At 30.9% G+C, this 16,811-nt stretch overlaps 1 protein-coding gene across 2 annotated transcripts in view; it reads left to right on the forward strand.

The window, feature by feature from the left end:
* LOC134715500 (uncharacterized) overlaps positions 1-16,811 on the forward strand; it is a 60,498-nt gene that overhangs the window by 1,277 nt on the left and 42,410 nt on the right. The window contains exons 1-3 of one of the 2 annotated variants that reach the window (XM_063577703.1): positions 5,994-6,111; positions 10,694-10,772; positions 15,387-15,472. In XM_063577703.1, the coding sequence (XP_063433773.1) occupies positions 6,035-6,111; positions 10,694-10,772; positions 15,387-15,472 (242 nt within the window). In that variant the 5' untranslated portion in view covers positions 5,994-6,034. Of the gene's footprint in view, positions 1-5,993; positions 6,112-10,693; positions 10,773-15,386; positions 15,473-16,811 lie in introns of those variants that run through there. The other variant, XM_063577704.1, reaches the window with a different exon arrangement.

Genomic DNA, 16,811 nt, shown 5'->3' on the forward strand with positions numbered 1-16,811 from the left:
CACACAGGAAACCAATCTTTATTTTCTTTATTTGGCCCAATATATTTCAAAAGACATAAATGAACACCATTACTAGTGTTACTTGCTTCATGTTAACATTTAAAATGTATTTTCAATGTTAAATTAAAGTTTTTTTTGAGCACGATAAGAAACCATAAGAAACCAAAAGCATTTTTTAAGTTTTATTTTATTGCAAAATCTGCTTAAAATAATCTGAACAGTATACTTTTTCTTAAAATCTATCTTTAATGTAACAGTATTATAAAACTCCTTAATATGTGCTTGTTTTGAAAACAATTAGTACAATTTATTCAGAAATTTCCACTTTTTCTTCATTGATACAGGATACCACAATCGTTGTATCTTGATGTTTAAGCCAAAAAATGTATTTATATTTGGTTTTGAAATTTCAGTTATATACAATTTATTCCAAATCATTGGCAATGTAAAATTCTTTAAATCCAGTAAAGAAAAAAACTTTTAACTTGGAATTAAAATCTTTAAAATAGGCACCATGTGATATTTGTGACCTGTACACCATCTACATGGTTTCCACATTTTAACCTACTTTAGTGGGCTAAAATCAATAAAGTACTTCCTTTCAAGTCATGCATGGTAAAAGTTTACTTCTCCTTTGACAAGTTTATTGCGTTTCTGATAAGTGTTTGCAGAACATGAATAAAAAAAAAAAATTAAAAATTTTGACAAGATACCAACTTTGTACATTCCAAGTGTAACGGTATATTAACATGCATTTTTCATTTAATTATCTTTATTCACCTAAAATATCCAGTAATATTTACTGCTGAAGCAAAATCAATCCAACGAACATCGGCACCATGATAAGAGACGTAATTTCGATTGAATTTTCCAAGGACCCTTTACGTCGTTATTGGGAAACGTAGTGTGTTTAAACGTCGGTCAAATCTGAAATTGATTTTGTCAAGTCATTGGGCATTTATTTTCACACAAGATCGTATGTAACATTATGCACATAGGAAAAATAATAGACCCCCAGCGCAATCTCTTTGAAAATTGTATTTTCCTTTTTTAAACAAGTCGAAACAAGTCTACAGTTTATGTTTGCTAACATCCCGTTGGAAACAAAAACAATGTTTATAACTAGTATATCGTATGTCCGGCTGTAATGGCGTGATCACATGTTAGTCACATGTTTCACGTATGACTGGAAATGATAAGAACTTAAGGACAAAAACAATTTTAATAAACAACTGGACTTCTGTTTCGTGTGAAATGTAACGCATAACGACGATGTCATGTTCTTACTTAATTATTACGAAGATCAAAACAAGAATGTAAATCATCTCGGATTTACCTGTTTGAACATCTCGCGAGAATTCATATTTGCATATTGTTTTTAAGAATTCTATTACAACAAAGCAGATTACATCATCTAAAAATTGCGGTACGAAATCGGACACAAAAATCACGCCACTGTTCTTACATCTGCTACATAAATACTTATAGTTCTCGGCATTTTCTTCTCACTTTTCTTATTGGTCGATGTTCTTTGTTATTTGAAAGCAAAAGTTACGAATTTGCTGGTGACGATTATCTATAAATCAGTCAGCGTTATGCTCTTCGGAAGCAAAAAGTGACGCGAGAAACGACACAAAAAGACGGTTGTAGAATCTTTGAAATTCGTATATTTCAATTTTTTTTCTAGGGAGGAGTAGCATACACTTGTATGTTGATAAAAATAATGGCATCTTTAGATGTAGTTACAACTTTTCTTACAGTAATTCACATTTTATCACTTTTCTATAGTTATAGGAAACGGAGCCCAATAGCGAATTATGGTCCATATTCTATTGTAGAGTAATGGTACTTTAAATTGTGCGAGTATATATAACAATACAACCACATGCAAAGTTACTTACAATGTATAAAAAACTTTTTATTCTTGTTTTTTTTATCTTGATATCTCGAAGGTTTGTTACAATCAGATGATATCGGACATTTTACGAGTTTTAAATAGTTTTCATGCAAAAAAAAAAACATTTTAAAAATGTAACTAAATGACTGATAAAGAAAGAAGTTAATAAATTATTATGAAGGGAAATAAAAAGTAAACAACTGCAGTATATTATCTAGATAAAAGAACTTAGATTACAGGTGTTATAATAAACAATGTCATGCGGGATGTTCCAATTTGCAGGTATAATATATCATGTATCAATGATAAGCTAATTTGTCTCTGGTCTTACATACTTTTCAGATGTTAAAAATTAATAATGTCGAGCTCACCTGTTAATTAATGCTAAATTATGCAGAGATGCAATAAATTTTCTAATTAGAAACAGTTAAAACTTTCCCACATTCACATTTTCTTTATTTTAACATCAAAGGAATACTTTTGCGACCTATAGACTACTGCTCTGCGAGAAAAAAGGAAGGAACAGTTTTGCTGTTGCGTATGGTAATTTGCCACAACGCTTAATAATGGCAAACTGCATTACCAAACAACGATTTAGTATCTAAAAAAATGTTTGACAAAAAAATAAATGAATATCATCAACATGGTATATAAAAAGACACAAACAATCCCAACCATAAGTCTTGTATATATTTCTTGCCTGTTACTTCAAACAAAATTGCGTCAATGTGAACTGTAAACATGGGATTTTGAAAATTCATAGCAAATTTGTTTTTATCACCATTTTCATAGAACCAACACTATAAGATAGAAAAAAGATTTTAAGCTTTTAAATTGTATGTCAATGTCACATCTATTTCAAGTAGTTATTTAACTCATACCAAAATACAAAGTGTCGATTATTTTGTTGATGCACAACTTCAAATTTTCAACATGTTTTGAAATAAAATAATTTACATAGTACCATTTATATTTAGCATTGGTAATTTATACCAAACTGTAGGAAAATATTTCTTCTTTAAAGTGATATCCCATTTTCCCACTTTGTTCTTTCTACTTTTCAATATTATAAAGAAATCGTAGAGCACTCCCAGATTGATAGACATATTTTGACAGAATAATGAAACTCAAAACTGAAATTTCTAAAAATCGTAGGAAACTCAGAAAAATAACAAGAAACTTTAAAAAGAGCTTAACCCTTACCATGCGGAATTGTTTTTAGAAAATGTCTAATTTTCGTTTATTTGCAAAAATATGCAAATCATATGCAAATGAGCTGAGCCCTGTTGCTGTAGCATATTGAATTCTTTAAATCTAATATAGGTGATCACGGGGTGGGGTGGTCGTGGTGAGGAGGCGGAATTTTTTTTGCGGGAATTTGCCCCAAAGAGGGTCATTAGATGCAAAAAGCGTCAATTTTGCCGATTTTTCACCCCTTCTCTTGACCCAGTAGACCCAGGGTTGCTGGTTAAGGTATCCAGCTGTAGCCTGCGTGTGGAGTGGACCCTAGTGAACAAATTGACCCCAACAGTTGTTAGATCGGAGTGAATCTGATCTTGATTCATCAGTCTACAGAAGGTCATTTGGACCCAAAATACCGAATTTCACGATTTTTGCTGATTTTGGACTTCGAATGGACCCAAAACCGGAAGTAGTTGTTTCCTATGCGTATTTCAATAATAATAATGATCAGTAGTTATATGGCCGTGAGTTTGCACTATCTTTGCCAGTGTTATGCCTCTGAACTCCTTGTGTAAGATACAGATGTGAAGCCTACCCCTCCAGAAAACCGAGTTTTAGCCAATTTCAATTTTCCAAGTCCGTATTTGTGCTCAAAATGCTACTTATACATGAGAAACGTGAATATGGATAGCCTCAGGTTGACGGGACATACATAACTTTCAAAATAAGTATCATACAGTGGACTTCTAAAAGTATGGAACGCCATTGGAGCCAAATCACGGTTATTAGGGTCCGCCCGTCAAAAGACGGGCACCGCATGGTAAGGGTTAAACGATATAAAAAGGATCCAGCTTCATAATGATATCAACTGTTTTGTTTTGCGCTTCTTTGTTGCTGAGTTTTTAGAAAAAAATCAAAACACAGTATTTTTTGTTTTATAATCCGGATTATAACTCCCTCAAGTTTCAAGACAGAGGTCTATTCTAATGAGAATTTACTCAATACAATATTACAAACCTACATTTAATAAGGCATTAAAATGATACCTTTTCCCTTTTTCAAGGAATAAAAGTTTATTCTAGATTTTGGCTTTATCTCTCATTTATCATGTTTATGTCGTCTCAAGCAAGATGACCCCATGAATTAAAAGACCGATCTATATGACAGGAAATGGACCTCCGTCATGATTTTTTATATTATTCATCATACTTCCGCCTGAGCCAGACATGGATTATAGCTCTGCGGGTGCGCTGCGGGTATCCCTATTGATCTCCAGCTGCCTTTACATTCCTTTTAAATATACAATTCCTTGTTAATATGTAGATGTTAATAATGAAATCTAATCTAGTTTGTTTACACTCCTTCGCATGCATGTGTATGTAACATATGAGATAGAATGTGATATACATGTATACATGTATATGTCACATGTAGTATTTTACCATTATTCGTCATCATGAACAAACCCCTATATATAACAACCTTTGTCTAATTTGTCTAATTTGCTGGACATCACACAATACACCTAGAATTATGACAACATAGTGACAAACAGCCTCCCACTAAGTCCATCAAATTTCTTGCTCCATTCATATACATGTACATGTATTCTTTGTTTCAATCTTTGATGCCTACATGTATTTTCATGTCCCTCCACTTTTCCTTCTTTTTGGATGGTTATCTCCCCTATTTGCATATTCAATAGATGTCTCGACTGATCCCTGTTAATCTTTCATTCAACGTAAAAAAGATCGATTTGACATTTTTTTGTGTAGTCGTTCCATGTTCTTTATAGGCATACTTTTCAGAGACAAGTGACTTGCCAGTGGACTATCAGGCTGTCGGATAATAGGACTGTCAGACTATCAGTCTGTCGGATAAGAGGATTGACGGATTATGGGTCGGACCCCCTATGTTTTACTTGTACTTGAAATGTATAGCTCAAAAACTCAGAAAAGTTAGAGCCATACAATGACACACGCTTGTACTATGTTATACTTGTAGCTCTAAAAGCAAGAGCCACACAGTGAGTCTACAAGTCAACTGGAATTTTACAAACCTGGGCTGCTGGGCCTGTGGTTGAACATGAAGACTGGACTAAGCTTTTATTTTTCAAGTTGTTGGTTTGGCAAAACCAGTTTAATTCCTTGTTCAACAGATTGGGCACCTATTTTTTCTAAACTTTAATTATATTTTTTTTTATAAAAATATTCCTTTTCTCCATCTGTTAAAGCAATCATGTTGTTTTCTTGCATAATATTTTTTTGATGTCAACCTTAAAATATAAAAAGGCTATCACCAGACAATTCTATAAGACCCTTAGGGTGTTCATTTAGCATTATGAATGTATAGCATTTGAAATTAAAATTAACTTAAATATTGCAATAAATATTGTTTATCAAAGTATGTTTTAATATTGAAACAATGCTTGGTAATTAACAAGGTTTCCTTAAATGTGCAAATCTTGTATTCTGTCTACACAGAAGGGAATAAAATTGAATTTTTCATTATTTTAGAAATGACTGTCAATGGTTATCTGTATAAAAAGTATATCTTTAGCTGTAATACTATGAAACTACAACAAGACTTTACTATTTTGTGTTAAAATAAGCTTAACAAATCATATTGCCTAGTAATGCCCAGTATTCCTCATTTCTGGGAGTATTGCCCATTTTCCCATCCAGGAATTCCCGGACTGGTAATACTTTGCCAACCCTGATTTGAAGTAAGACATTTAAACTCATCCAACTTTTATAATTTCAATTAATTAATTAAAGAAAACACTAAATACTGTCAAAAATAAAATTATTTGAGAATAAAGGTACTTACCTTAATACATGGCTTCCAGGCATGTTTTATACAGTTTTATATGATCACATGTGACTTACTGGTATAATATTATCTGATCTATCAGATGTTCTTTTTATATTATACACATATCAGTGACATTGACAGATGTCCATTCTCGTCATGTACAGTGTGTTGTATGGACAAGGATTGAAAATAACTATAAAATGCAGTCTGTTGTCAAGGTTGGTCGATACATTTGCATTATTTTTTGTGATATTTGTGGCATTGACATTTGTAATTTGTAGTTTTTAATGCATATTTGCATATATATTAAATGGTTGTTAACATTATCTTACTTTATAGCAATGCTTATCATGACATGAGAGATTAATGTTTATATTTTGTAAATTATCCTTAATTATTATGGTTGCAATATGGTCATCTCTCCCAGTAGATATACTTTGCAAATTCTATGATATGGAAATGACAGTCTAAAGGAATTTTGAAGAGAGTTTCAAAGCTTGCTGTGGATTTTCCCTTTTAACTAATCTAATAGAAAAAAGTTTTCATAACACTATCATGACTATGGTCAGTTTATTTTTGCATTTTTTTAATTTATAAATGGATATGTATTTCTCTCAGAATTTAACCTCTATATTTGAATACTAAAAATAAGTAAAAGGAAAATTTTATATTGTGACAATTTGTGTAATTTTATTGGGAAATTGTTTTTTATTTTATTACGAAATTTGAGATTGACTAACAGATTACTAACTCTTCATGTAAATTATTAATGAAAATTGTCAAATCAATTAACTTATAAAAATAACATTGACTTAAGAGCCATAAAAGCTACATTGTATATATTGAAAAAAAAAATCTTAATAGCCCTAAGCACTCCATTATATTGTTACATGAACAATTGAAACGTACAAAAAACTGTTATTACTGTACATGGTCCAAGGACACAGTTATCGTCCTCTGGTTTTCGTTGTCTACGAATATAGTCCCTAGTGTAAACAGTGTATAACTTGCATGTTTTATTTGATACACTTTCCCAATTTATTTCTTGATATTGAATGCATGAAATATTAAGTAGGGGGATGTTATTACATGTTTAAAAAATTTGGGTGCTGAATCTTTATGTTAAGTAGTGATTTGGTCCAGTTCAAAAAGGTAAAATTTTATCACGTCTGAAGCTTTCAAACTGAATTTTACACCCCCTTAACACAGAATTGTCAATATTTTGAGTTAGAACTGGTAGAAGTTTCTATTATTTCGATATTATTTGTTATTTGAGAAAGAGCAGGTGCAATTTTTTTAATTTGAATTTATTGTCTAAAAGAAATGCACTACAAAATAACTGTGTTCTCGGGCCTAAGAGATGGATTCCTGAAATCTAGATTCTGTACTTTGGCAACTTTCTTGAATGATTTGCTGGTTTCAATTTGTCAAACCCAATCAAAGTAAAAGATTAACATCTTTGGTTTACAGAAATTCTGTTAAAATGTGTCATTTTTGCATTCTACGGCTATAATAAGCATTTTAAAGCAGTTTACATTTTATGCCTAAAAGGCATGCTGACTTTCTATCTGACAGCTTTTTTGTTCCTGATATTTGTGTTTCTATGATTAAATCAAATTTAATTAACCATTTGTGAACTCTGGATATACAGAAAAGACGATTATCACAGAAAAAAAGTGCAGATATTTTGTATTCACGGCCATAGTTAAACGGCCTACTAGATGTATGTAAAATGTGAAGAGCTTTGTACATCAAATCTGTAGTCAATCACAAATATTTCACTAAATCTGTAAAAGAAGCAATTAACTGTATTACTCCTTTCATAGGCTACCATTTTTTTTTCGCTGTATGATAGTAAGTGGTCCAATTTATGCCTATTGATACTAAAACTAAATGCAAGTTTTCCATTGAAAAGTGAAAAAACTGACCATCAGACCATATTGTCTTTAAAAATATTTAAATGCAAGAGTGCTTTTGCAATTAGACTTTATGTATCATAACACCTTAGCATAGAAATGAGCAAAAAGTAACATATTTTCATTTCTAATAGCTTCTGTGTGCATTTTTATATGTCAATATGGGCTACCGCCTAACTCGACTCTAAATAGTTCTCAGTACTACATGGCCCAAGACCTTTTTATACTCATGTGGTATGCTTTTTGTAACTTTTCTATGCATTTAAAGTACATTTAATACATGTGAAAGAATAATTTAGGCTAAAAAAACTTCAAAAACTTCAAATTGGCTAAGAAAAATGCATATTTATATAAGGCGTCCCTAAATTTGAAAATCTCTATTTTCAGGCATAGGCTCATATAAATTTAACTTTGGAATAATTACAATACATCTGATAAATAAAATGAGTGTTCAGATGCTTTTAATACTTTATATTTGATATTGAAGAGCATTTAAAAAGCAAATTTTTGCAAATTTTTTAATTTTTAGGCCAAAATCTTGACAGTTGAAGATATTTAATTTACACGTCAAAAATAAACATTCAAATGTCTAAATTAAAATGACCCTAGTTTCTCTAATATATGCCATAGGGCCATGAAACGTGGCAACCTATCTCACAATTGCCTAAGCTTAGGTTATGCAAAGTTTTATAAAGATTGGTCAAGTCTTTCTGTCCTATTAGGTCCAAGGACACAGTTATCGTCCTTTGGTTTTCGTTGTCTACGAATATAGTCCCTAGTGTAAACAGTGTATAACTTGCATGTTTTATTTGATACACTTTCCCAATTTATTTCTTGATATTGAATGCATGAAATATTAAGTAGGGGGATGTAATTACATGTTTAAAAAATTTGGGTGCTGAATCTTTATGTTAAGTAGTGATTTGGTCCAGTTCAAAAAGGTCAAATTTTATCACGTCTGAAGCTGTCAAACTGAATTTTACACCCCCTTAACACAGAATTGTCAATATTTTGAGTTAGAGCTGGTAGAAGTTTCTATAATTTTGATATTATTTGTCTCACTGGTAGTACACTACACTGTGAATTCTTTTTCAGAAAGAGCAGGTGCGATTTTTTTAATTTGAATTTATTGTCTAAAAGAAATGCACTACGAAATAACTGTGTTCTTGGGCCACATATCATGTTCATTTGATTTATATATGGACCCAAAAGTAAAAATAAAATTATTTCCATAAGTAGATGAAATTGAAGATTTGTCCATTAATTTTATGGCTATACTTTAACGAAAGAAAAAAGAACATTATTCCTTATTTTCCTTAAAAAATTTACATGTATAAAAAATACAAAGTTAAAAATTATGGTTACATAAATGTTTAGGTCAAGGAACAGTAAATAGGCTATGTAACAGATTTAGCTTTTTGTAAGAATTCAATCAGTAATATTAAAAATAATAAATGAGATAAATGCATATATTTTTTCGATTTTCAGTTGAAATTCATCAGAATTGTAAGCAAAATTTTGCGTAAATCTCTGAAAAATTTACTGTTAATTGACCTTAACGTTAACCTACTGTTTGATATTATTAGAAAAATGTGAAATTGAAAGAACATTGATATTTTAACATCCCATAATAGATAAAGATAAAATGAGATACTGATGTCTATTCTTGTAATGTATAGTGTGTTGTATAGACATGATAGACAAGGATTAAAAATAAACATAAAATGCAGTTGAATGTCAAGGGTGGTCAATAAGTTTGCTTATTTATTGCGAAATTTTTAATTGGTCAGTTTGTAGATTTCTTGTGTACATTGATTGAATGTACATACATTATAACGCATATATTAGTTGTAAGCTACATTGTATGTAACCACGCAGTTGAAGGCGAACTACATTTTCTTTTAAAATGTCCTGTTCTAAAAGATACTGTTTCTCAACATCTAACTAATTTAAATTCTAAATTCAAAATTTTTTCAAGATTATCTGATGAAATGATATTTGTTTGGATTCTTTCATCTGAAGATATGTTTGTTATCTAATTTATTGCACTCCCTTTTATAAGAACGAAAGAAAATTATAGAAAATGTTGTTGTTTGAAGAAGAAAAAAAATAGAAGAAAAATATATATAGATATATATATATAGGAAAAAAAATTGATCAGGAGTTGTCTCCCATAGACCTAGAACTATAAAGAATTATGTAATTTCTCCAGGTCACAGTGGCACCCATAACAACTATGTTTTGTCAATAACTTGGTTTATATCAGGTTAATTAGTGTAAATGAGTATTCATGTGGTTTTTTGTTTAAATGTACTTTATAATCATTCTAATCATTTTCTGTGCTTTATTTTGTAATTCATTCATTTGATTGAATAGCTCAAATTTTGGGCACCATGATTGGTTAATAAAATTATCTATCTATCTATTTTTCATATTTGAATACATAATTTGAATACATAATGAATAATTATATACACAAACTGGTCAGTGGACATAAACATCTGCATCATATAACTTTACATACAATGTTCCTCTCATAGGAGATTTATATTTACAAAATATATATACCTTTTTATGATTGCTACATAAACATACATTGCCATAGCCATAAATGTACATTTTACATGAAAAACTCAATACTATAGAATTGGCAGTGTGAAGGCACATTATACAGAGTTTCTAACTTTCAGTGTGATTTGATACATGCTGTGGATTTCTTCTTTTATTAAATCACAAAAAGGTTGGTCATACATTTGCTTTATTTTTGTGTGTGAATTATTTTCATTTGTAATTTTGTTAAATTGTCTCTAATTTAGCTGAATATGGTAGGTTTCTACTTTATTAATCAGCTCGATACTTATATTTACATGTTTTGTAATTCCAGGCTGTATGGCACAATGGATTACAAAGACAAAGAAGTGGTTTGGATTAAGCTTTCAAGGTTCCCATGGTGGCCAGCACAGGTAAATTTTACCTGTCACACTGTTAAATTGAACAATTTTTATACGACCGCAAATTTTGAAAAAAATTTCGTCGTATATTGCTATCACGTTGGCGTCGTCGTCGTCGTCGTCGTCGTCGTCCGAATACTTTTAGTTTTCGCACTCTAACTTTAGTAAAAGTGAATAGAAATCTATGAAATTTTAACACAAGGTTTATGACCATAAAAGAAAGGTTGGTATTGATTTTGGGAGTTTTGGTCCCAACATTTTAGGAATTAGGGGCCAAAAAGGGCCCAAATAAGCATTTTCTTGGTTTTCGCACTATAACTTTAGTTTAAGTTAATAGAAATCTATGAAATTTAAACACAAGGTTAATGACCATAAAAGGAAAGTTGGTATTGATTTTGGGAGTTTTGGTCCCAACATTTTAGGAATTAGGGGCCAAAAAGGGCCCAAATAAGCATTTTCTTGGTTTTCGCACTATAACTTTAGTTTAAGTTAATAGAAATCTATGAAATTTTGACACAAGGTTGATGACCACAATAGAAAGGTTGGGATTGATTTTGGGAGGTTTGGTTTTAACAGTGTAGGAATTAGGGGCCAAAAAAGGGCCCAAATAAGCATTATTCTGGGTTTTCGCACAATAACTTTAGTTTAAGTAAATAGAAATCAATGAAATTTAAACATAATGGGAGTTTAGGTCCGAACAGTTTAGGAATTAGGGGCCAAAAAGGGACCCAAATAAGCAGTTTTCTTGGTTTTCTCACCATAACTTTAGTATAAGTGAATAGAAATCTATGAAATTTAAACACAAGGTTAATGACCATAAAAGGAAAGTTGGTATTGATTTTGGGAGTTTTGGTCCCAACAGTTTAGGAAAAAGGGGCCCAAAGGGTCCAAAATTAAACTTTGTTTGATTTCATCAAAATTGAATAACTGGGGTTCTTTGATATGCCGAATCTAACTGTGTATGTAGATTCTTAACTTTTGGTCCCGTTTTCAAATTGGTCTACATTAAGGTCCAAAGGGTCCAAAATTAAACTTAGTTTGATTTGAACAAAAATTGAATCCTTGGGGTTCTTTGATATGCTGAATCTAAAAATGAACTTAGATTTTTTATTATTGGCCCAGTTTTCAAGTTGGCCCAAATCGGGGTCCAAAATTTAACTTTTTTGATTTCATCAAAAATTGAATAAATGGGGTTCCTTGATATGCCAAATCTAACTGTGTATGTAGATTCTTCATTTTTGGTCCTGTTTTCAAATTGGCCTACATTAAGGTCCAAAGAGTCCAAAATTAAACTAAGTTTGATTTTAACAAAAATTAAATTCTTGGGCCTCTTTGATATGCTGAATCTAAACATGTACTTAGATTTTTGATTATGGGCCCAGTTTTCAAGTTGGTCCAAATCAGGATCTAAAATTATTACATTAAGTATTGTGGAATAGCAAGTCTTTTCAATTGCACAGTATTGTGCAATGGCAAGAAATATCTAATTTCACAATATTGTGAAATAGCAAATTTTTTTTTCAATTAGAGTTATCTTTCTTTGTCCAAAATAGTAAGCAAAAAATATCTTATTGCAAGAATTTTTTTAATTGGAGTTATCTTTCTTTGTCCAGAATCAACTTAAATCTTTGTTATATACAATATACAATGTATATTCACTTTTTACTACCAACTGATAAATTTAAATAATCTTTACCATTCAGTGATAACAAGCAGTTTTTTTACATTTTATTTACAGTTTATTTTATGATGTATTTAAATGAGTAGTTATTGTTGCAAACTCCATTAGAATATTTTAATTGAGATAAGTTTTGGAATAAGGGAAAGGGGGATGTGATTAAAAAATTGGGTTCAATTTTTCTCATTTGAAATTTCATAAATAAAAAGAAAATTCCTTCAAACATTTTTTTGAGAGGATTAACATTGAACAGCATAGTGAATTGCTCTAAGAGAAAACACAAATTTTAAGTTCATTAGAACACATTCATTCTGTGTCAGAAACCTATGCTGTGTCAACTATTTAACCACAATCCAAATTTAGAGCTGAATCCAGCTTGAATGTTGTGTCCATACTTGCCCCAACCGTTCAGGGTTCAACCTCTGCGGTCGTATAAAGCTACGCCCTGCGAAGCATCTGGTTGAACATTGTTTGTGGTAAAATTCTATTTACATTGTTCAAAATATTTGGTAAAGTTTTGAGATTGGTAAAAATTAACAATCATGAAAATGAAGAATCTGTTTCTTTATATATATGAAATTAATTCTTCCATTTATTCTGTTAAGGGAATACAATACAGCAGTAACATAATTTCGTGATGTTTCTAATAAGAACGTTAACATTTCGCGACGTCACTTTAAAAGAAGTCATATTTGGTAGAATATTCACTGACGTCATTAATTTTGGTTGCACAAATTAAAAAAAAGTACCTGCTAAAAAAGAGGCCATGCTGTTTCTGAAAGACGGAGAAATCCGTCGAAAAGCAGTGAAATTAAAGGAAATACTTGAGATGTACAAAAATAAATCAAATAAAATTTTGCATGACGAAATGGAAGAAATGGGGATAGAAACAGAAGAGAGTACTGACAGTACAACATGGAAAGACGAAAGAAGAATTGTGGAGCTTTTTAGTCTGGCACCGAGTAACTGCCATCTATCTTACTATTCTTTGCTTAAACTGTAACATGCTGAAAAACATTTTACTAATAACACAATTCGGAACAAAACAACCTGCAATAGCTTATTATGAGTATTGGTAGCTGCTTAATGTCTAGCAGCAAATATTTAATTGCACATTTATGACATCCAAATGTCATTTTAATGAAACTTGAAGAAATGAGAAAACATATGAACCCGTGATTAATGAGAAAAATTTAACAAAATCTATGGCGCATAGGGTGGCCGAATCAGGTCTGGTGTTAAAATCCATATACAAAAGTCATTACTACGGCGTGTTGTACAGCTGTGGAATATTTTTCATGACCAGAACAGTTATTTTCATTTATTGATTATGAATTGGAAGTAAATTATACTATCTTGAATTGAAAAACATCACAGTCAAAATAGTTAAGTTTGAGTCTTTTTTTTTTCTTTTCTTGTTTAGCATTTTGCAGTCTCTGAATTTTACGGAGAATTGTCATTGTAAGTCCACATTTAACAGACTATCAATAAAATAACAAAACCCACTGCATGTGCGAGACCCTCATTGGTGGATAAGGACGTATTACACCCCTATTCCTAAATAAAATGATAAATAAAGTGAGTGTCTCATCCTGTTCTGGACTCAAAATTGGTACATAAAAAAAGATTTTGATTGATATTTTAAAAACATATAATATTGTATGTGTATGCAAAAAAACTGTCAATAAAAGTCTGTAAAAAAGATTTCAAAAAAGTATATTAGTGTTGTTTTTGGTTTAAATTTGGGGAAAATATTACCAATAGATGCAGAGTTGTCACACGTTAGTTTGTTTAACTGGTTGTATTCTTTTTGTATATGAAACTGGATGTATAATTAGACCAAACCAATAAAACGCCCGTTCACATGCTGTTAAAAGGGCTTGTAATTAAATGGTGTCTTTTGGTATTGTTCATCATGTTTTGTTCATTGTTTTGTTCAGGATGAAAGTTAAGTTTCCTGTTTGAGTTGTTTTGCATTTGTCATGTAGGGGCCTTTCATAGCTTACTATGCAGTATGGGTTTTACTCATTGTTGAAGCTGTCTGATGTCCTATAGTCGTTTAGCCATTTGGTCTCTGATTGAGATTTGCCTCATTGGTAATCATACCACGTCTTTTTATTTGTATAAGCATGTCCATATTATACTTCAATGTATTGAAAAATAAAAATTAAAGTATTGGCAAATGTACACTAATTGTTTATTTTTTTATAGACAGATTCTGATGTTTTTCACTGTAAATTCTTAATTTTATTAATTCCAATGACAGACAAATATATCAGCTTTATACAGTCCAATACAAAATCCTATTTAGAGTTTATATGGTGTAATACAATATTGTTGCTATTTGATGTAGAAATACATGATATCATGACTTAAATTAAATTTACATTAATTGTTCCCCATGATCAAATATATTATAAATGCAGAATTCTTAAAACTATCACATATCTAGATCTGAACCCAATTTTACTTCCAAGTTACCTGATTTTGGCATAAATCTTCCTAAAGTATCATGAAATTCCATGAATCACTGCAATCAGATTACTGTTGAAGCATCATTTTTCGAGGGAAACCAACTTTCATGGATTTCTTGGACAAAGTTGAACCACAAATTTCAATGTTGGAAGAGTTTAGAAATGTACAAATTTTCTTGAGTGTTATATGCAGACTTTAACAAAACCTCGATATCAAATACAGTGAAATATGTATGAAAAATTAAATTTTTTCTACAATCCACGAAAATTGGTTCTCAGGAAAATCATTGAATCCACAGTTTTCAGTACTCTTTCTTTTATAGTCAATCAAAATTAAGAGAAATTTACACTTCATGTTTTCTGGTTAGTGTAGAGATCACATGATCTAGATCTTAGACAGTAGGGATAACATAATTCTTAATATATACATTACATTTAAAGTGTCATTTAAAAATCATCTCTGTAATATTGCAGGTGGTTATAGATGACAATCCAGACAGCACAGACCAAGACAAGATGCCGAATGTTTTATTTGTCAAATTTTTTAATGAAGAGTATATGTAAGTAAAGATTGCATAGATTCCTACTGTTAAAAAGCAAGTCATGTTTTTGACCATACAATAAAGCCTATACTCTACTTTTATATGTGTGTGAAATTTGGGGATATTTTCATCCCTTTAATGCACGTTTAAAAATAAGAAAACATATTAGTGGAAGTTCTTTCGTTGTCTACAAATATAGTCCCTAATGTGGACAGTGTTTTACATTTGGTTCATACACCTTTCAATTTTATTTTCTTATATAATATTTAATGCATAATATAGTCATATGGAATAGAAATTACATGTCCAAACAGATTATAGTAATTTTATGTCAAGATAAATTAGTAATCTGGTCCGTTTTGAAAAGGTCACAAACTTAAGGATGTGTCCCAAAATTGATCCACTACACTTTAAAAATGTTTTTTGAATTGAGCACATGCTAATTTTTGTTAAAAGATTTTTGTTGTTTTCTGTTATAGATAAATTCACTACATCATAACTGTTTTCTCGGACCTATATTTGTTTCTTATCGGTCGTCCCACTGTCTATATCACTATGTTCAGCTCTTAATATTATTCCGTATTACGGCTTTGTGACGTCAAATACGTTGACCCGGCCTTAATAACTTTGACCCGGACATATCAGCAACGTCATAATGTTTGAACCAACGTTAATAACTTTGACCCGAACTTATCAAGTCATCTTTTGGTTGCTGGTGAAACAAAGAAAACACTTACAAAACACGCAAATATAGCCCGATAAATCAATTATCCGATTATCTGCATATTGATATCGTAAAATATCAGCTGCTTGGCATAATATGAAGGCTTTTTGATCTCGTTCACTGCACTCACTCGACAAAAACCTTCATATTATGTCTCGCAGCTGATATTTTACGATATCAATATGCAGACAACCTGATAATTGGTACATGTCTGTCATCTGTTATATGACGTCATTGTTTGTTGGGCTGTTCAATATAGTTTTTATAAGAATTCTTCAACTGTTTTATAGTTTGTTTATTTATTCCGTTACTGTAACTCTTAATTCAATGTTATGACTTTCAGACTCATTTTATCTTCTCATAACTCTTTAAATAATCATGATTTTACAAAATGATAAGGTAAACACTAAACTCCCATCCCTCAAGGATATTCACGTGCTATAATAACCTTATTCCAAATATTAATTCAACCGCCGTCAATTTCATCTAAATTTAGCAGTTTTAAAAAAAAATATTTTTGGGTCGTATATTGGTATCACGTTGGCGTCTGCTTCGTCCTCGTCGTCGTCCGAATACTTTTGGTTTTTCGCACTATAACTTTAGTTTAAGTAAATAGAAATCTTATGAAATTTA

The sequence above is a fragment of the Mytilus trossulus genome, chromosome 4 (assembly GCF_036588685.1).
Source record: "Mytilus trossulus isolate FHL-02 chromosome 4, PNRI_Mtr1.1.1.hap1, whole genome shotgun sequence".
NCBI classification, from domain to species: Eukaryota; Metazoa; Mollusca; class Bivalvia; order Mytilida; family Mytilidae; genus Mytilus; species Mytilus trossulus.